Genomic DNA, 21,597 nt, shown 5'->3' on the forward strand with positions numbered 1-21,597 from the left:
AACCCGCGCCCCTCCCCCGAGACGCGCGGGGCCTCCCAATCCTCCCCCTCCCCGCGGGGCGCGGCGCGTGCGCGGCGGGGGCGCGCGGATGGGGCGGGGCGGGTGGGTCATGGCGGGCGGGGCGGGGGCGCGCGCGCGGCGTGAGGTGAGGGGTCACGGGGCGGGGCGGGGCGGGCGGAGGCCCATGTGGAGCGGGAGTGGGATCAAGATCAAGATCGGGATCAGGATCGGGATCAGGAGGAGATTGAGGCGCCCGCGCTGAGCACGGGGAGGCCGGAGCCGCACCCGCACCGCCGGGCCCTGGACGCAGCCAGTGCGGACGCCGGGCAGGCCGCGGACGCACCATGAAGGGGTGAGTGCGGGGCTCGGCCCGGGCCGGGCCCGCCCGAGAGGGGAGCGGGGAGCGGGGCGGGCCCGGGCGGCGCGGCGGGCGGGAGGCGGAGAGGCCCGGGCGGTCCCGCCGCCGCTGAGCTGGGGGGGTGTCGCTGCGTCCCTCCCACCCTCTGGGACACGGCCAGTGTCGGGTGGGTGCCGGGGAGTCCCTCTGGGCGAGAAAAACCGGCGGTGCCGCCACTGGCGTCCTTTGGGCTGAGCAGGAGCTGCCCGCGGGGCTCCCGCGCCGTCACGATTGTGCCGCCGCTGGAGCGAGGATTATCCGCGCTCAGCCCCGCGCTGGAGCGGGCGAGACGCGACGGCTCCTCGTGCTCGGGGGGATCCCGCCCTGCGGGGTCCGGCGATCTGCAGAGTGGGCAGGGATGCTGGCCGGGTTGTCCTCCCTGTCTGGTCCTTGTCTGGCGGTAGCAAAGAAGCGCCGCTCGCTCTGTGCGAAAAAGCTGCCAGCCTCGGATGTGTGTGGTTTTGCATTGCTATTGTGTGCAACATCCTCCTAGCACTTTTCTTGGGTTTTTTAAGTCTTTAATTGCTACGTGGAGGCTGCACAGTGTGGATGGATGACAAACGAGCTGTGTTCTGTGTCATGTTTCTATAGCACACCCTCTGCTTTGGGCCTGGCATCGCTTCTCTCTGTCTCCTAAAAACTAGAGATTTCAAATCTGGTTGGCTGCAAACACTGATTTCCTGCTCAGTGGGGGCAATGAGGTGCTGTTTTTGTACAGGAGACTGGAGGCCTTTACACTCACAGTTGTGCTTTGGTGTCAGATGACCTCCCTGACCTTGTCCAGGTCACTTTGGGACAGGTTTTTAATGTTGATTAAACCACCTAATGTTTATTAATTTTAGCATCACTTGTGCTCCATAAAACGTGCTTGTTCCTATTCTGTGCCTCAGTTTCTTCAATGTGCAAAGGAAGTTTTCCCCAGCTGTTTCTTAAAAGAGCATTAAACCAGTCCCCTTGGAACTGGTGTTATGCAATAATGGGTATTATTATTCCAGTTTGGCAGCTTAAGGCAGGGTGAATGGAAGCTGAATCACTTAAGCTTTTACTAAGAAATGGTAAGGGGTTTAGCTTATTAGCAATAGGGGTGAGGTCATACAAGACTGCTTGATAACAGACGCTTAGCTGGTTCTTACAGTGTGTAAGCAGCTTCAGGCATCCTGAGGGGCTGGCAGGTGTCTGTAGAAAGAGGTTCAGGGATTACTGCAGATAAACAAAGTCTCAGCTGACATAAAATAAGTGTGTTTGGGGTGTTGGACAGCCCTTCATCCACCTGCACCACCCTACATAAAACAGGACACCTCCACTCTTAGTCACCTTGTAATGAGGACGGCGGAGTTTGCGGGAAGAGCAGCAGCACAGATCAGCCGTGGTTCCGCAGCGCTCCCGACAGAACTGGGTTTCTTTTTATCCTTTGTTGACCGTTCTGCTGTTTGCTACAGCTTAGCCTTGCTTTGGTTGTATGTTAGTACTGGGATGGGGTTACTGGGACCCGGATGTGTGAGTGGGAAAGCAGCCCAGGCGTGCCAGGCTGGAGCTGTGGGGATCTCCTGGCAGGGCACGGCCAGAGCTGTCTGCCGTGCTCAGTGCTCTGCAAGGAGCAAACCTGGCTTTGCTTGTGCTGATCGTGAGTTCTCATTTCATGGACTTTTTTATTTCTTGTAACTTTTTTTTAAATAAAAAGCTATGGAGAAAAAACCTGCATACCACTCTTCTGCTTCCAGAGCACCAAACTTTATTTCTGTTACTTCACTTTTACTTACAGGCAGCTTTATTTCTGGTTCAACTTCAGGGCTTACTGCTTTGGGTTCTCTACTTGGTATTTCTGCTCTTCTGGTACTCTTTCATCTCTTTGAAGAACAGCATATTCCCGTCTTGCCAAAACACTGTTAGCACCACACAGCAAGTTCTGGTGCAGAATAAATTCATATTCCTGTGCAGATTCTCATATTGAATCCAGGTGTTCTCTAAAAATTCAGATGGAGGCAAATATGCCGACAGAGCTCAAATTGAAAAATAACCCCATTTAAATACAATGAGACTCAAAGGACTAGAGAATAGTCCAAAAGGAATGTGTAAATTACACAGGACAATTGGAACAATTGGAACAAATCCAAATTGTTTTTTAAGTTACGAAGATCGGTGAAGATCCCTAAAGTACAAGTACTGTCAAAAGATGGGTCCAAAAATAGATCTAAAGCTTCAGCTTCCAGCGTACAGAAACTGATGGGCTTGAAGGGATCTGGTGTGTCTTCGGTGTTGAATCCAAAATTGTGGACAAGTCCTTCTGAATAAACTGACTCCATCTGACTGTTTTTTCTGGGAATGTATGCACTGCATTGTAACCCATACCACAGAATGCAGAGGTGATTTTGGAACTGCTTAGAGCAGCTGATGTTTTATCAGCTGTCATTATGAAGAATCTACTTTGGCAGAAAAAGAATTAAAAAAGAAACTGTCCAATTCACTGGCATGAAATTTCAGATCTAAAAGACTGTGTAGTCAACGTATGTTGCTTGCAGCCTTCCTTCTTAGCTCTCTGAATTCAAAATAGCAAATAGATGTGTGTTAATAATGCATAGCAGGTTGTAGTGTCTCTGTCATCAGGGAGTTTGAGGTTAGGTGACCTCTTCTCCCTAGGACCTCTGGTTTCAGAAATAGAAGATTTTTGTGCTTTCTCAGCTGCTTACATTTTTGTGGGTTTTCTCTTACTTGATGAGTTAAACACAATCTTCTGAACTGGGGACTGCTGTTAGCTTCCACCTGGTTTTGTGAGACTTGGCTTTATGTTCACTCTATCCTCACCTTCTGAATAACTTTAATCGATTAGTCTCATTGTGTTTCCCTTTTTTCCTTAAATGTGACTTGAAAAAATGAGGTAATTCACTGTTCTATAATTGAACCTTGTGATTCTCTAGAGATTTAATTTTTTTTTAGTTTAACATATGTTATTATTGTCAGTTCTTGAATTTAAAAATCTATTGTAGAGCTGTGTTTGCCTGAGGAAAAATAGGGACTCGGGTTCCACTGTCTGTAGTAATCTGGTTGTTTTTATAGACCAGATGTAAGTAACACTCCTTGCACTTTGCTATTTTCATGGTGTTGATTCACTTATTGCTCAGTGGTTTTGTGTTTTCCTTATGATTCTTACGCTGTTGGTTTTAAGGAGAGAAAACTGGAAGTCTAGCATTGATTCTTGAGCATTTGCTGATGGCTGTCCGTGACATTTGATATCTTAAACTAAGGTTGTATTTCTGACTTGCTTCAGTGCAGATGAAACCTATGAAAATAAGTCATCCAGCCTTTCCCTGATGGCCTTCCCTAAAAATCACATTACACGAGGCTGTTGCAGGGCCTGCGTGCTCCATACGTGCTGTGTGACCAGGATTGTCACATACGTGGAGCCAGTAGTGCATGTTACAAGCAGGGCCCAGTGCCTGTGATCCTGTGCATGTGTTATTTCATCACATTGACCAAATCCCTCTTCAGTTTTGATGGGGAACACCTGGGAGATTCTCATGCGGCAGCACATCTTGAGCCATGTGGTGGAAAACTGATTGAAACAGGGAGTAAGTGGGGTGCTGTGTGTTAAACCAGCTTTAGAAAGAAGTGTGCACTGCTTTTGGGTGAGACACTCCTAGGAGATTGCCTCTCAACTTTGTTGTGTTTGCAGCTAAGTCCCAGGTTTTGCAGTTTCTAAGAGTTCTCCTGACTTTCTGTGGAAGAGTCCTACAGCCTACATCCTACGCAACAGGTACTGAGAGAGAGAGAGAACTTCCCAACACTGAGACTTTGCAGGCTTGTGCTGCTCTGGCTGCCTTTGTAAGAGAAACATCACAGCTAGGGAGTACTCAACATAACAGAAAATTAACCATATTGTTTTTGAAGTGCGGGGAGTTATTATGGGTAACCTCTGATACCTCTGCTTTTTTTGCCTGGATTCAGGAAGTAAACCTTTCAAGGTTTACTGAATGTGATCTCTGAGGAGAACAGGGAGGGTTTTTTTTCTCCTGAGTTAGAATGACAGTTTGTGCAGAGCTGCTGAATTGTTTCCGTTTGCTCGGCACGGTGCTAAGCTTAACATATATGGGAGGAAGTTCCAAGTTTATGAGAAAACTGCTGAATAGTCATATGCACTGGAGGCAGGACAAAAAATGTAATTGAGCTTGAAAATCACTTTATTTTTAGGCTTTTTCTGAACCTAGAAACATCCAAGTGTGAGCTATAGTCTGCATTTATTTTCATGGATGGTAAATTTAGACCTTGCCTATATGCAAGCTTACAAATGGCTTAACACCTTCTAAGTTCTTTATAAAAAAAAACTCAATGCAGTTTATTATAGGTACTTTAACCTGATTTATAACTCTGACCACTTCGAGTTTAATTCCATAACCAGATTAAGACATTCCACAAAGTAGGAAGGTACGAGAGGGGTTGTAGCCATGTTACTGAATCACTTTAGAACCCAGTCTTGTGTTTTGAGTATTGTTTGACCATTCGGTTCTTTCTGCATGTAGATGTGGCTTGGTAGTTCAGGACATTTCTGTGAAAAATGTAGTAGCATTAGTTAATCACCAAATGCCACAGACTCTGCTGCCATCTCCTGAGGACAAGAAATGATGCATCCTCCTTTGCCACACTAAATCTCTTTTAAAATGGGGAATAATGGCTGATGGTTGAGCCAGAAAAATACTTTAGTCCAAGTGGAAGTCATTCAGAACTTGAAGAGCTTTGCCCATTTGGCAGTGTTCAGACCAATGATCTCAGAAGGTGCTAGGTATTTTTATCCAGAAGAGGAAAGAAGATAAAAATTTCGATCTTTACATTTGTTTGGAAATTGATAAGAGAGAAATGCAGTACTTCCTTGCATCCCTCCTGCTCTGAGATAGGCAATGTCAGGATTACTTTCTACTCCTGGCTGGAAAAGGGGAAGGGAAGAAGTAATCCATGTGGGAGTTAGTTGTAAAGCAGTGGAAGTTTGTCAGGAGAGAGTTTGAGGCAGAGAAGCCAGGGATAAGAGAGAGTGTGTATAGAAGAATACCTGATTATTTGGAGACTCTTGGCCTTGAAGACCTGAGAGTGGAGAAGCACAGCACTGAAATGGGGTAACTGTGTATTTGTGTCAAATTTATTGAATTAATTCATTATGAGAAGGAAATTGTACTTTAGGCTTTATTGAAAATAGAGCCAAAACCATTTCCACAACACTGTCACTAGGTGACTAAGATTAAGATATTTGAGTTTTCCCAGGGGCAGAGTATTTTTCTCTTTAATTAATTGAAAATACTGTGCTTCATAGGAAGATCTTCATGCATGATGTACTTCCAGAGCTCACTTGGCCTTCTTCTCCCTCTCCCTGTTCTTTTCCAGGTTCCATGTGATTTTTAGCCCTTAGCAGACTAGAATATCTAACCCTGAAAAAAAAATCTGATTTCCACCATCTGAGCATTGTATTTTTGTTCTCTTGAGAGTATGGAATGGGATCTGGGCAGCAGCTGAAGGCTCATTAAAGTTTTCTCTACATGGCACTTGGAATTGTCAGCAAAGATCACAAATTAAGTTGAAAATTGCAGTTAAAGGACATATGTTTTTAGACCTTTGGCAGAAATTTTTGAGAACAATTTGTTCTTAGTGAAAATTAGGAGGAGGATGGGGGAGAAAAAATTATTGTTGCCTTAGAAGTGTTTTTTAAGGTAGGCACATAAAACTGATAGCACATTCAGTTAATTTTTCACGGTATGTTATTAATGTAATGTGTGATTTGAACACCTTGTTAAACCCAACTCTGGGACTGCAATCCAAAGTATAGGTAGTAAACCCATAATGAACTTTTTTTTTCCCCCACTATTCCAATGGACAAAGGCATTTGTAAAGAAATGTATTTCAGTGACCTATAGAAATAGTTTGTGTGAAGCAGAAAAATTATTTTCTCTGGATATGTCAATTGCTTGTAACCTGTGTACATACAAGAAGTGCCCTCAAGCTGTATTTATGTAAATAAAATACTTTGTAAGCATCACTTCTATTTTGAATTTGAAGGTAAGCCTCTGTTCGTACCTGATGATCATCAGGTATTTAATGAACACTAATTAGCAAAGGGTCATGATCTTCTGGGAGGCAAGTAAGGGTTATAATTGTTAGGTCTGGGAACATTTGAGGGTGTGGAAAGCAGCAGTAATCTATAAGGTGTCTCAGGATATAATTAGTGGAGGCACAAAACTAATTTTGAGGCAAGCTCTTTCAAAATAGTGAAGTACTTCTGTTTAACAATCACAGATCAAAATCAATGTTCTTGTAAGCTTACTTGACCAATAAGGAAAAGTGGTTAGAGCAGCAACGAAGAGTTGGGATTTGTGGCAGCTCTTTTATGTGCTGTATGATTGCAGACAAGTTGTTTCCTCTTTCACCTGATATTGATGTACCTGGGATAGGCTGATGAAATATTTAGGCCTTAATCTTGTGAGGTGCTCTGGTGCAGCAGAATTTTATGAACAACTTAAGTGATGTACGTGTGTCTGCTTTTCTGTTCTAGACTAGCTGCATTTATTTTAGAGCTTGAAAATTCTGTCAGCTGGGCATAATGATTCCTGGTCTTTGTATCCATCTGCAGAATGGGATAGCTTATAATGTTCTTGGGAAAGTTTATTTTTCACTTGAAGATTTGAGACCTAGGACATGTTTCAGCTGGAAAAACTGTGAGGCTGTTATAGCATAATTTTGCTTCTTGCACGTGAAGACTGGGCAGTCTTTTGTATGTGGTCAGGTTTTCTAGGTTGAAGCAGAGTAAATTATATGATATCCAGATATGGTGAAGAAATGTGGCTGTCATGTGCTCTGAATGTTTTTTCCTTTTTTTATGATAAAGGGAGAGGCAGCTAGGGTCTGATGTATGTCTTGGGGAATTGTGATGCATGACATTGAAAGCTGTTCACAGTGAGATCCAGGAAACTTGCAAGTCTTGTATGAAGTCTTCTGTTAATTCTGATTCTACAATTGTTTCATTTTCTTCTGTACATCACTGTGCCCATCTGCAGGCCAGAACTGGGGGTAACCTCCAGCAGGGTATCAGGTGTCATGCAATACATATTTTCAGTAGTAAGCAGGACTAAAGAAGATCAGGGGGTCTCAGAGCAAATTGGTAAGACTTTCTGAATGCTAGGTTTGTACTTGTCCTTCTGGTTTTCTGACAAATGAAGCAGAGTAGGTATGCAGCCCACAGATCTTTGAGATAATTGAAAACATTCTGGTCTGCCAACAAGAACTAGACTAACTTGTGTGAGTAGCAAGACTGCTCATCTATTAAAAAAAACCAAAAACTAAACAAAAACAATCCAATCAAGAAACCTCACAAAACTCCCAACAACCTCGGACCCCAAAACACTAGGAGAGGCTCTTTCGGCCTTAGAGTAGAATCTAAGCAGAGCCACACCCTTCAGGTCTACAGCCTTCATAATTCTGGTTTGGTTTTATTTTATGAGTGGATTATCCTGTCTAGACTCCTGCTTTGACTTGGAAGCCAAAATAGAAGCAATAAAGCTGGCTGGCCGCTTAGCAGGTGACAAACCTTCTCTGAAGTCCTCTTAATTTGTTAGGGCCCATTTCTTCCTGCTGCCTCCCCTGACTTCTCAGTAAGTTTTGCAAGTTTCAGATACAGCTCTGCTAAATTTAGCCTGCCAGATGCCTTCAAAAAGCCTGAGCCCAGCTATCAGTTACATGGAGATCTGTTTCAGTCAGGCACATCCCTCTGGGGAGAGACTTGCACTATTTAAAGTTGAATGAGACTGAGATTCTTACAGCATTAAGAAATTTTAAATTCGCCCTTTTTCTCCCTGATCTTGGTTCTAAACTAGTGTTCGGCACTTGGTATTCCCAGGGAGTAAATTTGTTTCCTCTTGAACTGTAGCTAGAAATTGGCTGCCTCTTGAGCTGTCGTAGCAGTATAGTGTATCTACTGTATAGTTCTCCTTTGGTATATGTTGAGCAGCAAAAGGCAGTCCTAGCACAAGTAACACTCATGTGTAGCCTGCATTACTTACACCAGTATCCTAACACAGTAGGAAAAGTAGATTGTTCAAATCATGGCCCTGTAAGCTGCAGGTAGAGCAATGCAACTGCAGCAGGACTAACTAGATTGCATTTGGTCCTACAAAACGTGTGAGGCTTTTCCTAGCCAATACCTGGAGTATCTTAGGACACTGGCATGCAAGAGCAGGAATGTTAATGCCAGTGTTCTGGGCACACATCCAGTTTCAGGAAGTGGCACCTGTCACCTCATGAAAGTCACACTTCTGTTCAGATTTGGTGGATCACTCTTCACTTCCGCTCTTACATTGCTGGACAGTGTTGCTGTGCACTTTTAACAGATAGCAGCCTGTGCACCAAGAACCAATTCCCTTCACTAGTGAATTCTCCAGGTGTTTTTTCCCCCAGTAACCAAGGCATGGAATGTAGCAGTTGTGAAAAATGCAAACGTAGTCCTAGGATATGTTGGGGAAATGCTTCCGGTAGTGACAGGAAAAACTTACTGCCACTGTAAAAGACAATAGTGTTTGGGCTGCTGTTAGCAGTTTTGGTTAGCCATGTTTAAGGAAAATCAACTTTAATCAGAAGGAATGTAAGGAAGAGCTAGTATGATGAGAGTAGGAGTTAAGAGCTAGTCTTACAGGATGCGCCAGGAGCTTGGCTTTAGTTAGAGAAAAGGTATGAAGAGATCATGATGACTCTCTGAAAAGGCCTGTGCAATGGTACTCATCATCTCCAGATATTTGTACATTTGAGTACACTGGAATAACTAACTGAGAATAATGGTAGCTTGGGAGCGGCCCTACAATGGAAGATGCTTAAGTGATTTCAGAAGGCTGGCATTCCATTGAAGAGAGTGTATGGATTTATAGAATACTGTAGCAGTAAGAGGCCTGACCTGATAAGCTGGGAGTCTTTCACTGCTCTGTGTTAAAAGCAATTGCTTGAGGTGGGGTGACTTGCTTGTCCCAGAAGCTTTGAAATCTAAGACAGAGTACAGCTGACTATTGCATCCTCTGTGGAGTGCCATTTGAGCTGTAGGGTGCCAGTAGTAAGTGTGGATCTTCTTAGAAATATTGGTGGCATCATAGAGTCAAATAATTTGTTATGGAAGGGCATATCACTTCTGGACACTTCTGGTTCTTTACACATCTTTGTATTCTCTTGTATGCTAATTTGAGCTCATAATTTAAAATTTTTCTTTGCAACAGCAGAGGAGAAGTGTTTCTGGTACGCCTTCTACTAAGCTGGAATGCGCAGGACTGTCCTAGTTGGACCTCAGCTGACATAGTAAAGTTACTATGTAAAGTTAAGTAAGATATACTTAAGTTACTGACTTGGCTGAGACTTCACTTGAATAAGCAGGTGAAGTTGTAAACAGCTGTTAAAAACAAACAAACTAGCAAAAAAAACCCCAAAAAACTAAAAAAGCCCCACACAAAGCTGCTTGTTTTACTCTGGTAAAAAGAAGGGATTGATAATTTTGAGTCCTTTGTTATAGGTGCTTTGTCTTGGCTATTTGGAGTAGTTTTTTTAAGTTCTTGAGATCAAAGTGCACATTGTTCCATCAGTGATAAAATGTAGCGCAGTATCTCTAGACTGTGCACACAGATGTGTTGGATAATCTACATCCCTGTCCTCTTGAACAGTACTTCCAGTTTAAGTCAGGGTGAGTTGGCACTTCTGCTCAAGAACCAATTAGTTCTGCCTATTGCAACCTTTTCTTTATGCTAGCAGAGGACTTGTGTGGTGAACCTAATCAGGGGACTGATGTGGGTTAAAACAAAACTTTACTTTTTTGTCCAGGTTAGTTTTAATCAGTGTTGGTTCACCACATTGTTGCACAAACGTTTGTGCCAGCATGAGGATGGAAATGAGTGGCTCAGGCACAGCAAGACTGCTGCTTTCGGCAGCAGTCCCAATGCTATACATTAAAGTAATTTATGGTTTGAGTACAAACTATTCAAACAGATATTTAGCATATTGATTTATGCTTCCTGCAGTGTTTCTCAAACCTCTTTCATATTATTCTCCAGGATAAGATACTGTCCCCTGGTGCAATTCTTGCAAGGACAAACCAGATAGTGACAGAGCACAGGAGACAAGCAGCAGGAGATGGCAGGAGGCAGCAGTGAATGTGGCAAGTGGTGAGAGATAGAAGGGAAAAGTCCAGGGGCTTGAGGAAACATGTCAGCAAGTGCCTTTTAGCCATCTACTAACAGAGCTCACTTCTGTAGCCTGATGTCAGCCTCAGAGGTGATGTCTTGGCTCAGCAGCTCCCAGCCTTAGACTCTGCTCCTGCATTTATTTATTTGTTCTCTCTCTGAAACCTTCTTGGTGAAGATCCATTTTCTGGCCATGTTACCTTTCTTAGCCATCTTCTCCTGGCTGCCTCTGGTAATTTATTATAATAGTAATTATGACTGTTGCACTGTCATCATAAATATTTCATAGTGACTATCTTCTAATGCCTAGTTTGTTTGATTAGTAACTAATTAATCTTAAAATAATATTAGAAAACACTACCTGGTAATGGTCTGTGTCTGTGGGTTTTTGCTCAAAAGGAGACATGATGTAGAGCAACTTTGTTGTGATTTCATCTTGCTGGCATTGCTGACCTAGGGAAGCCTGGAACTACTGATACTTTTTGTATCACCAAGGTTAATATAATGTTATTTGGAGAAGACGTCTAGGCTTTCTGTAACTGAGTGTGAATGTGAGGTTTGTCTCTTCCCCTGCTGACTTCTTGCACTGTGACTCATCTGACCTAGCTGGGCAGTTGAGACCTGCTCCTTTTGGTTTCTTCTCTCATGCAGGCTGCAGCAAAAGGGGCTCTTGAGTCTTCTCTTCCCTCCTAGTAAGAGATTACTGAGGTGCCCTACTCCAGCAAAACTCTTTCATGGACACAAACATACCCAGGAACCCACATGCCACAGTTTTATTCCTGCCCTTTGTGAGGAAAAGGCAGCAGCACTGCTGGGATCAGAACTTGCCTTCTGTGAGCCTGAAGAAGCCCTGCTGTGCTAGGCTGAGCAGTTGTGCCAAACTGGGCATAAAACAAGTACAGTAGTTTCTCCACCATCTAATAACTTTGATTGCATGCTTGTTTACACTGGGAGTACTTCTGTAGTGTAAGAACATCATCCTTATTAGCTCAGGACTTCCTTTGTGTTGGAATATAATTCTCAAAGGGACTTGTGCAAATGGCCATACATGAAGAAAGAAATTTTGAGAGCAAACAGTGTCTTTACTGCTGTTTAGGCGGGAAACAATCTGGTTGCTCATATCTATTCAGTAAAACAAGGCTGATACGAACCTAGAATTGTGTGCTTTTCTAATTCCATGTGCACTGGCTTCGTACCTGCCTACGTATTCTGGTGATCATTTGGAAGAAAGATTTTGATTGTCTTGGTCTTTTTATTTTTCATTCTTGTAATCCTTGTTAAAACTGCTTGCACTCACCCAAGGATAACTAATATTTTTCTTTTTAAATTTATTTTTCTTTTTTTTTTAAATTTTCTTCTGCATGTATAGTGTTTCTGTCAGGAAGTTAGTCTTAGAAAAGAAAGAAGCTTGGTCTGTTTCTTCTCAGTATAATTCAGTGTATTTTAAGGTTGTGGTTCTGGTCTCAGCAGGAAGAAAGATTTCAGTGATTATCAAAGTAGATGCAGATATCACCTTGAGAAGGGCACACTTTGCATATTAACAAGCTTAACATATTTGTTGCACGCTGTACCGTTTGTTTTTAGAGACAGATGTCTAATAATGACTTTATCTAAGCATAAGCTTTATATTGATAGGTGGTAAAATTGAGACTGTCTTTGAAGCATGGATAAGGACTTAATTTCTTTGGTCTTCATTCTAGCTTCCTGTTCCTTCTGTATTTTCTTTAGGTTTTTCATTTTTTTTCTTGTGATCTTGATGATCAGAGGGGAAATAAGTGGGATAACATTAAAGCTAATACTTCTGGAGAGATCCATGTTCTCGTGTCTCCCACCCAGTAAAACCACACATGTACTATGGTATACGTGTTTTTAGTGTGGCCTGAGAGAAACTTCTAACTGTATAGAACTGACTGAAACTAGGTTTGGGACTTAAATCAGCCACCAGCATAAGACTTGATTGTATGGGTTGGACATGGCAAATATGCATTGAACTGACTATTAGGTGGGACAGTTTCTAAGCATGAGCAAAATAATTAATCTTGGGTGTCCTTAAAAATGTTGCAGTATGTCAGATGTTAAGCATGTTTTGATTTGTTCCAGTAGCCGGATCGAGCTGGGAGATGTGACACCACACAACATTAAGCAGCTGAAGAGGCTAAACCAGGTCATTTTTCCTGTCAGCTACAATGACAAGTTCTACAAAGATGTACTGGAGGTTGGCGAACTTGCCAAACTAGGTACAAATGTTCTTGCCTGTAATTGTGGGCTGTGGTGGCAGAAGTGGTCATCATTGCTATCCATAATGGTTTTAGCATAATGGAATAGCCGCTCCTTCTACTTAATTGTTTTACATAATGAAAAAATAACTGTTTAAGAACCTCAAAGAAGCCACAGAGGGTCTATGTTCTAAGTAGATTACATCCCACTGGGAATAGGCAAATTTTATGCTACAGAAGAAAACAGCTGTGCATTGCCAGCTTACCTTCTAATGTCATTGCTGTTTGGTGAACAGTAGTAAGCAACCACTGTGTCAAAGCAGCACTGGTGACTTCATTCCAAGTGTGAATCCAAAATCTATGTAGTTTTCTCTGGATAGGAGAATTAACAAGAGGGGAGGGAGGGAAGAAGGAAGATGCAGGGTGTAGATGAAAGAGCTGTATGTGTAGTTTGAGACTTGTTACTGATGAGCCTTTGTTTCCCTCCCTGGCAGCATATTTCAATGATATTGCAGTGGGAGCAGTGTGCTGTAGGGTGGATCACTCCCAGAACCAGAAGAGACTGTACATCATGACACTTGGATGCCTGGCACCCTACCGAAGGCTAGGAATAGGTAAGGAGGGTCTTCTTTTCTATGTGAGGCATCAAAGAAACCAGATTGCTGTCCAGCTTTCTTAAATGCTTTTTCAGATTTTTAACCAAGTTAGTGGACTTTGGACTACTGATTTCTTTGGAAGGGACTCGGGGAAAAAGAGTATGATTTATCATGTACTCATTTTTCTCTGCCTTTCAGAAATGAGCCTTTTGTAGGAATTTTTAATTCAGTATTTCAGATTACTTTAATCTTAATTATATTATATTGTGGTGTAAATACACTCCTTCTGTGGATGTGAAAATTGTTGCAGAGAGAGAGTGAAATAATTGGTCAGATATATGTAACCAGTATGCAAGTCCTACGTAAGTAGAACACAATGTTCCTTCATTGGCTTCTCCCTTCACTCTTCTAAATGTAGGGGCTTTCTATTTATTTTGTCTTTGTCACTACTGATCATTGCTGCTCAGGGGTAGTACCTGCTTTTTATCTCTACTGCATTTAATTCTTTGCTCCACATTGCAAACCCATAGTACAGATTAATCAAGATTTACAGTAAGCTGTTTGATTTGACAAACTGGATTTAAAAGATAATTTTATCTTAAATTATTTTACTACATCTTTAGTAGAAAAGCTTACCAGTTCCCTCACTGGTTTACACAACATTTTGGCAGTATTTTGAGCTGAGTTTGAGACCTTGAAATTAGTATTAAAATAAGCTGATTTATACATATGCTTCTGGCTCTTGTGATTTTTATTTCTTTTTCAAAGAAACAATGAATTAAGGGTTATGAGCAGTCAGAAAGAGTAAAATACTTACACATCATGTTTTATTTGCCTTTCCTAGTTTTCACACTCTATAATTTTAATCTCCTTACAGTTAACCTGCTTCTCCTCAGGGAAGCACCTAGGTAAGTACAGATTTAATTGTACCCTTCTAGTTTTCTTAAGTATCTTCTTTATCTTTTGGCAGGAACGAAAATGTTGAATCATGTCTTAAACATCTGTGAAAAAGATGGCACTTTTGACAACATCTATCTGTAAGTAAATGAGTAACACTCATGCATTATCTCATATCTGTCATGATAGAGATAGATATGGGAGCAAAGGGATGGAGATCTAAGTGTGGGTTTAGTGTATATTTTAGTAGGGTCATGGGACATCTTGTAAGTACTAGCAGGAAAGCCAGGGGTTGTCATATTCTGGGCTTGTTGTGTAATGCTGAGAAAACCAAAAGTGTGCTTGCTTTAGAAAGGGTTCTGAAAATTTGCTGAATTTGAAAGTAGTTTAATTACAAAATTATGTTCTAGAGCAAAATTCCAGTGTAAGACAAAAAAAAAACCTTTTTAAAAAGGATTTTATTTTTATCATACGAGGTTTTCATCTTCAGAATGGAAAATACTGCAGGTTGTGATGTGTTTGCTTTCTGTCTTTTATGACAGCACTCTGTGGGTTAGAATATCAGAGATGTTTGCAAACACTCAAAGTTTATATTCAGTAATAAGATCCGATTGATATTCCCATTCCTGCACACTGCCAGGTCAGCTATTTGTGCAGCAACACAATAAACTAGATCAGTGCCCTGACCCAGCTGGGGAAGCTGTTTTCAGTTTTGTTTCTTTTTTTTGTTTTTTCATTTTAGTGTGTTTTTGGGGTTTGGGCGTGGTTTTCTTGTGCTTTGTTTTGTTAATTTTTTTTTTTTTAATCAATTGCATGTCTGCATAAGCACTTGGCATGATGCAGACAAGAGAACAAGCACTGGGATAGAGGGCAATCACCCCAATAGTCCCTCTGGAAACAGAGTCTGAAATCCATAAATGCCAAAACTATGCTTTTCCTTTGCTGCTGGTTTCACACTTCTGCTTTTTTCTGTGCATTACTGTCTGTGTGGTTACCAAGCGAGCTGATGCAGTTTTTGGCCTGATTTGCTGAAGCTAAATCCTTCTTGTCCATCACTGCCTTCGCCAGCACACCAGTGCAAGCACAATGCAGTGCTAAGGATAGGCCCACAACAGGTACAGCTTGGATGGACTTACACTGCCACAGACCTACACCCTGAATACTTGCCAGGACTGTGGAAGAGACTTTGTGAGGAGTTTCAGACACTGATATCACTGTAAATGGAGTGACTTTCTCCTCAAACTTAGTCAGTCCACTTCTGCTATGGAGGTGCAGACTCTTCCCTGTACTGTTGTTGCTTTGTGCCATCTCTGTATGAGGGACATGTTTTAAAGAGGTGTCTGTGTGAAACTTCTTTTGGCTTGTTACTCCTGCTCTCCTGCCTCAGGAGAAGTAATGAGCTCTGAGATGCCTGCTAATGGGACAGGGGCTTTCCTTTTTACCTTTGCACATTACTGTGTGGACAGTGAAGGAGCAGTTTGCTGATTTTAAGACAAAAAAAAATCCAAATCCTTCAAAATCCTTCTTTACGGTTCCTAGACTAAGGATTCTGGCATGACAGTAAATAGCCCCCAGAATTGGCTAAAGTTCTTCTAGTGGCCCGTTGATTTTATTACTATGTCTATTGCTTGTTCTTCTATTTGAACATACTATGCAGTTTAGCATCGAATTTGATACCAGTGCCTACATTTGCCATTATAATAAAGTTCCCTTTTAGCTTTTCAGTGCTTATTTGGCTTAACACTAAGATCTTTTGTTTTGTTCTGCTGTTGCTTCCACAGTTACTTTGATTCTATGATTACGCAGTGTGATGTCACGACAAAGTGATTCATGAACTTGTGCAGTGTCCACTAAGTTTTGGGAGTGTTTAATCAATGCCCTTCTTGAGCCAAAGATTTTTCTTTCTTTTCTCTCTTTCTTATTTTTTCTTTTCTTTTTTTTAAACAAAACTTGTGCAAATAAATGTCCTAGTCACTTAGGATAAAGAGCTGATGGCTGTTTGTTTTGGAGACCTTGAAACACGCTAGCAAAATCTGTAAAACTCTAGGGGAAGTGAATACAAGGGAAAAGGACTTCATAAATCCATAGGACTTTCGTATTACAGCGTTTTGTGAGGAGAGAGGAGTAGTCAGAGTAAAGCAAGGTGTTAAAATCATATCAAACACCATTGCAGTTGTATGTTACTGTGTGTTGGGATCATTGCTGAGACAACTCCTCTGGTCATCTGCAAAGTGTTGCTACAGGAGGTTAAAGTTTGCTTTACACTGAAACTCTTATTATATATTTCCACTAAATATCTGCCATATTGCTTTATTAAGAAAAATTGAAATTGCTGAGGTAGTAATGCTTCAGTCTCTGCTATTTTGTGTTCCTTGAAAGAGTATTACCGTGGGGAAACATTTACTACTATTGACAGCCATGGGCCATCCAGGAGCTGCTAGCCCAGAATTGAATTGGGAAGACCAACATTTCCAGTCTTGGATTTACACCACTGTTTCTGTCTCTATCTAGATAGCTGTTTTTCTTGTCTCTGACCATTCTGAGTATGGAGGCAGAATACTGACCCTGTCTCTCTGTGCCCTTTTCTATCCCAGGCATGTCCAGATCAGCAATGAATCTGCAATTGACTTCTACAGAAAGTTTGGCTTTGAGATCATTGAGACGAAGAAGAACTACTACAAGAGGATAGAGCCCGCAGATGCTCACGTGCTGCAGAAAAACCTCAAAGCTCCTTGTCTTGGCCAGAACGCAGATGTGCAAAAGACCGACAACTGAACAAAACCCAGCGGACACTTTCTTGCACTTGCTTGTCGCCAAATAAGGAAAGAGAGGCCTCTTTTTTTTTTTTTTTTAATTGTTTGGTTTTTTTGGGGTTTTTTTTTGTTTTGTTTTGGTTTTGTTTTTTTTTTTACTTCATCCCTTCATCTTAATTTTCTTTTTCTTGACCTCTCTCCAACAAAATGTAATGCTTCTTCCGAGGATTGTCCAATCACGTTTGGGGTTGGGTTTTGGTTGGTTTTGATTATTTTTTTGAGCTCTCTTTTCTGGTAGGTTTTTTTTTTTGTTTTTATTTTGAGGGTGGGGGGCTGGTTTTTTGTTTTCTGTTAGGGTGGGAAAAGGTGTGCAGATCTCTTTTAAGTTTGAGGTGTGGAGGGCTTGAGCAGGCTATCCTGATGACAAGTTTCCTTCAGAATTACTCTTTCGGTAAGCAGAATGTAAACCCAATGGGGGGGAAAAGGCAAAGCAATATCTTGTCCTTTGACTCCTACATCATTGTGTTTTTTATAACCTACAGGGTACTTTACTCTCCCCCAATGTTACTTTGAATGTTACTTCAGTACTTCCCACTCTTCCTCTTAATTCCCCCACCTCAAAAAAGTGTATTTAGTTCTTCCTAATATTTTTGAGTATGGCTTTTTCCTCCATCTTTTGCTGAGAAGGGTGGGCTACTTTACCATACCTTTTCACTCTGCCTGGGCTGATCTTTTTGAATGCTTTTTTAAAATACTCCTCACCCAAGCTGGTGCTACACTTCTTAACTGACTGAGAGGAGGATTTAGAGTGGTCTTTGTTTTTTCTTATTTTCATTTACCCAACTCCCAGCAGACTTTTGCCAGAGTAACAGCTAGATCTGGTGTTGGCAAGAATAACCTTGTAAAAGTATGAATCCTGAGGAAGCACCCTTTATTTAAAAATGGGTGAAATTCTGCAGGGCTCATTGACAGTTAGTTTTATCTGTGTTGTTGGGATGGAAAAAGTGAGTGTGACCACCTTACCAGCTTTGATGACATAAGGCAAGCACCTGTCTCCACATAACTTTGTTACATCTACTGAATCTGTAGTAACAGATGTAAGGGTTGAGGAAACCAGGCAGCAAGGCTAAGAAGGCAGACATGAATCTGACCCTAATCACATAGCTTTGCAGGGTCTCCTGGATTTGCTTGGGATTGGCTTGGCTTGCTGTGTTTATGAGCTCCTTTGGGAGGAGGTGGTGAAGAACTGTGCGGTTTTGCTCCTTTGAAGATTATTTTCCCCTTCCCCTGTTCAGTAGTAATAATGCAGTTCTCCTCTGGTGAGAGGGTGTTCGTGGAGCACCGGAGAAAGCAGCGTATATTAGAGCATTTTATGGGTTTGGAAAATAGGCTGGCTGGCTTCTTCCTAGTACTGTAACTTTGAGGCTACAGTAAACTGTAGTAAGCTCTGCTTTGCATCCTTTCATGCTTTGTTTGCGTGAATACCAGTGCTCCTTTCTAGGCACTGTTGCCAGCAATTTTATGTATGCCAATATAAATACCAACTTGAGCTTGGACTCTTCTCCAAGCATCTGGGAAAGTGCACTGAGCTGAGACAACACCAACCTGCCCCATCCCCCATGTAGATGCTGAACTGTATTCTTTTCCTGTTTGTTTTTTAAAGTTTAGATCTGCATCTTGAATTCTTCCGCTCTGAAAGCCTCCAACCTGTAGTGTGCATTGCAGCATACATCTGGTTAGTAGGTGCTGTCCAGTCATTAGAGGGTGACTTGGGAACCAAGGATTCCAAAATGGGAATTGTGGTGAGGCAAGGGATGGCACCCCTCGCTGCACGTTAGGTGGTCTTTGATACCCCAGGGGTGACTATATGAGCTGCTACACAATTATTCCTTCTTTGACAGAGATGTGTAGTGTTTGTTGGAGTGCATCTTGACAGTCCTGCGCTGGAAAACAGCTACTTAATTTGCTGAGTTTGCACTAATGGAGTCTTGGAGATGGGCAGATGGCCAACACTAGCCCATCTGCATGGTCCAAGCACCTGAGTTTGCAACACTCAGTGGCAGACTCTGGCTAGAAAGATGCAAACGGTCCTCTTGGCCAGAGGCAGCCTAGTTTTGACAAAAGCTTATTTTCAGTACAGCTAGGACCTGCTCATGGTGGTTATGTTGGTAGTCCAGCATCTTTCTAGAAGGGGATGTATCGAAGCACAATTAGCTTGTCATATGCCAACATAGTTTCCCTGGCCATCTGTAGACCAAACCAAGAGAAGTATGTGGAGGGAGAGAGAGATAGTATTGTATTTGAAGATGTTCGTGCAGCACAGCTGTAACTCAGACCATAGCTGCCTCTGGTGCCAAGCAAAGTGCTCTTCATTCTTCTAGAACTAAGTGGTAAGTGTTTGGGTTGGGTAGATGGGTGTGGGGATATGAGCTCTTAGGATTTGCTGTTATTGTAGGCTTCCACAAATCAGTGTGTTTCACAGACAGTTTTTCTTCAGGTTTAAAAGTACAAGTCTGATGTCTGAACTTACTTGGATTAACCTTTGTTTCTGTCTCTTTTTGCTTTGGGCTGCCATCATTCTATGAATGTATCCATGAGAACAATTCTTAAAGCTCCTATTCCACAGCAGACCTGCCTCATTGTAACTTCTGATAAAATATTTTGTAGGAGGTGGAAGAGAGAATAAATCTAAGACTCCTTTTCCCAGGCTATTAATCCTGGAAAACAGTTGTTGAATCTTGAATACAAGGTTTAATCTGACTCTTAAGAAAACGGTGTTCCCTGTACATGGATAAGGGCAAGTGAAGGTCAGTAGTTCTGGATGACAAACAGTTGTATTTTATTAGTCTATCAGTTGTGTTTAGCGAGGGAGGAGAGTGGTGTATCTTGGTGCTGTTAACCCAGAGACACTGAAATTGTGTCAAGTGTGGGCTTACTGCAGAGAACTTCAGTTACTTTGATTGTTGCTGCAGGAGGACATCCTTCTAGCTTGAAAATAACAGCTTGTGAACAACTAAATTTTTCCAAAGTTGGGAGTTTCAGTGGGGAAGGAAAAACACCAGCACCTCCTGTTCTGGATGAAGATCTAGCAAGAAAAATGTATGTGACTAACCGCTTTAGAGTGTAAATTGTGTATATACAAGTTATCGCTGAATCTCTGCAACTGGCTTTGTCATACATCAGTTGAAGTATGAAGATATTACCTACAGAAAGACTCCTACTTGAGGAAACCATGGTACAGGAGAAAAGGAATCATCCAGAAGAGAGATCCCTCATTTTTGGGAGGGGGAAGGGAGAGAATGTATTTAGTGTATACAGAAACTGGCTGAGTTTACATGATGCAGCTAATGGTTAAACCTGCCAACTAAATATGACATACTGAAATTTGACAATTGAAACAAACTTACATGATATTTTGCTAAATCTTGATGGTGCCCTGTGTCTAGTAAAAATTTGATCCTTCAAATTGTTTTATTCTCCCCCATGTTGTAATCCAGGGTCAGCTGCTATGCACAATGTCTGTGTTTTGTAAAGCGTTTGCTGACTTGGATATTTCTTTTGAATCTGCAACTGCTTCCTGATTAATTGGCTAAGACCACCCCTGGTCTCTTGCGTTAAGATTTAGTGAAAGGTATGCTGTATGCAGTTTACAGATGCATTCTCAATGTTACAAGTTAAGTTGCAGGGGGAGCAAATTCTTTACAATAAGATGGTCCATTTTTAATCTATATCATTGCCCTTGTTGTACATCAGGAGCATGTTTTTGTTTTTCTCAAACTCTTTAGAAATACCGTTCAGAATAAACGTGCACTATTTGAGTTATGTCATTTACAACTTGTCATGTGCATTTTTTTGCTGTCCAGCTGTTTCCTTCTGAAATCAGATATAAACTGTTCCTCAGATGTGTCATAAACTGTAACTCAGAAGATTTCTGACTTGAACTGTGTGTTGGGCTGCTGTGATGAATGCCAAAATCTGACAACTGAGCAGAGCAAGGTCTGTTTGTCTGTTTTCCTTGGAGTTATGAGCCCTTCCCAGAAGTCCTCTCTCTTGTGGGGGTAGGAGGGAGGAGAGGAAGAGGAACTGTTCTGGAATATTTTTGCATTGATTGGTGAGCAGTCTGGAAGGAAACAGACCAGGTGTCAAGAACTCAGGTTTGGGCTTTATAGGTTAAAAAGTTTAAAGTATTAAAATTAGCTGCTAGTTATTGCAAATATTGGCCGCAGTCTTTGAAAAACTATGGTCCACCCTTGTAAATGTGACTGGTCTCAACATGCAGTGCATACCCTTCCATACTGACTTTTCTCAGAAAGGTATTTAAGTAAAACTGATCTCTCTTAACAATCCCAGTCTCTTCTCTTAAAGCCATTGTTTGTCCGTAATTTCACTGGGCTCCGCTTCTCCTTTGAAGAGCCATTTGTGAAGTGATGAAGTTGCACTGTGTCCAAGGTTCTGGAGGAAAAGAGGTGTTTCCCTAGATATTCTGTAGTGTATTCTATTAAGTTCCTCTGGAAACTGCTTTATTAACAGATGGAGTTGCTGCATTCATTAGAA

At 41.8% G+C, this 21,597-nt stretch overlaps 1 protein-coding gene across 3 annotated transcripts; it reads left to right on the top strand.

The window, feature by feature from the left end:
- The first annotated feature begins 162 nt into the window (after positions 1 to 162).
- Positions 163 to 20,877, top strand: NAA50 (N-alpha-acetyltransferase 50, NatE catalytic subunit). 3 transcript variants are annotated; one of them, XM_005523872.3, is made up of 5 exons: positions 163 to 352; positions 12,682 to 12,818; positions 13,292 to 13,411; positions 14,364 to 14,430; positions 16,885 to 20,877. In XM_005523872.3, the coding sequence occupies exons 1-5, from the start codon at positions 345 to 347 to the stop codon at positions 17,063 to 17,065; spliced, it is 513 nt and encodes a 170-aa protein (XP_005523929.1). In that variant the 5' UTR covers positions 163 to 344; the 3' UTR covers positions 17,066 to 20,877. The 3 variants fall into 3 exon arrangements, with proteins under 3 accessions (XP_005523929.1, XP_087907802.1, XP_005523928.1); XM_088051676.1 differs by having other exon boundaries at positions 12,685 to 12,818; XM_005523871.3 differs by lacking the exon at positions 163 to 352 and having other exon boundaries at positions 12,647 to 12,818.
- The last annotated feature ends 720 nt before the right edge of the window (positions 20,878 to 21,597 follow it).

Source organism: Pseudopodoces humilis, chromosome 2 (genome assembly GCF_049639895.1).
Source record: "Pseudopodoces humilis isolate 2021_Gansu_Grassland_sample_001 chromosome 2, ASM4963989v1, whole genome shotgun sequence".
NCBI lineage: Eukaryota > Metazoa > Chordata > Aves > Passeriformes > Paridae > Pseudopodoces > Pseudopodoces humilis.

Coding starts and splice junctions, on each gene's coding strand:
- NAA50 (XM_005523871.3), top strand. CDS start 12,647: ATGTCAGATGTTAAGCATGTTTTGATTTGTTCCAGTAGCCGGATCGAG. Junction 13,412..14,363: donor CTACCGAAGGCTAGGAATAG/GTAAGGAGGGTC, acceptor ATCTTTTGGCAG/GAACGAAAATGTTGAATCAT. Junction 14,431..16,884: donor ACTTTTGACAACATCTATCT/GTAAGTAAATGA, acceptor TTTCTATCCCAG/GCATGTCCAGATCAGCAATG.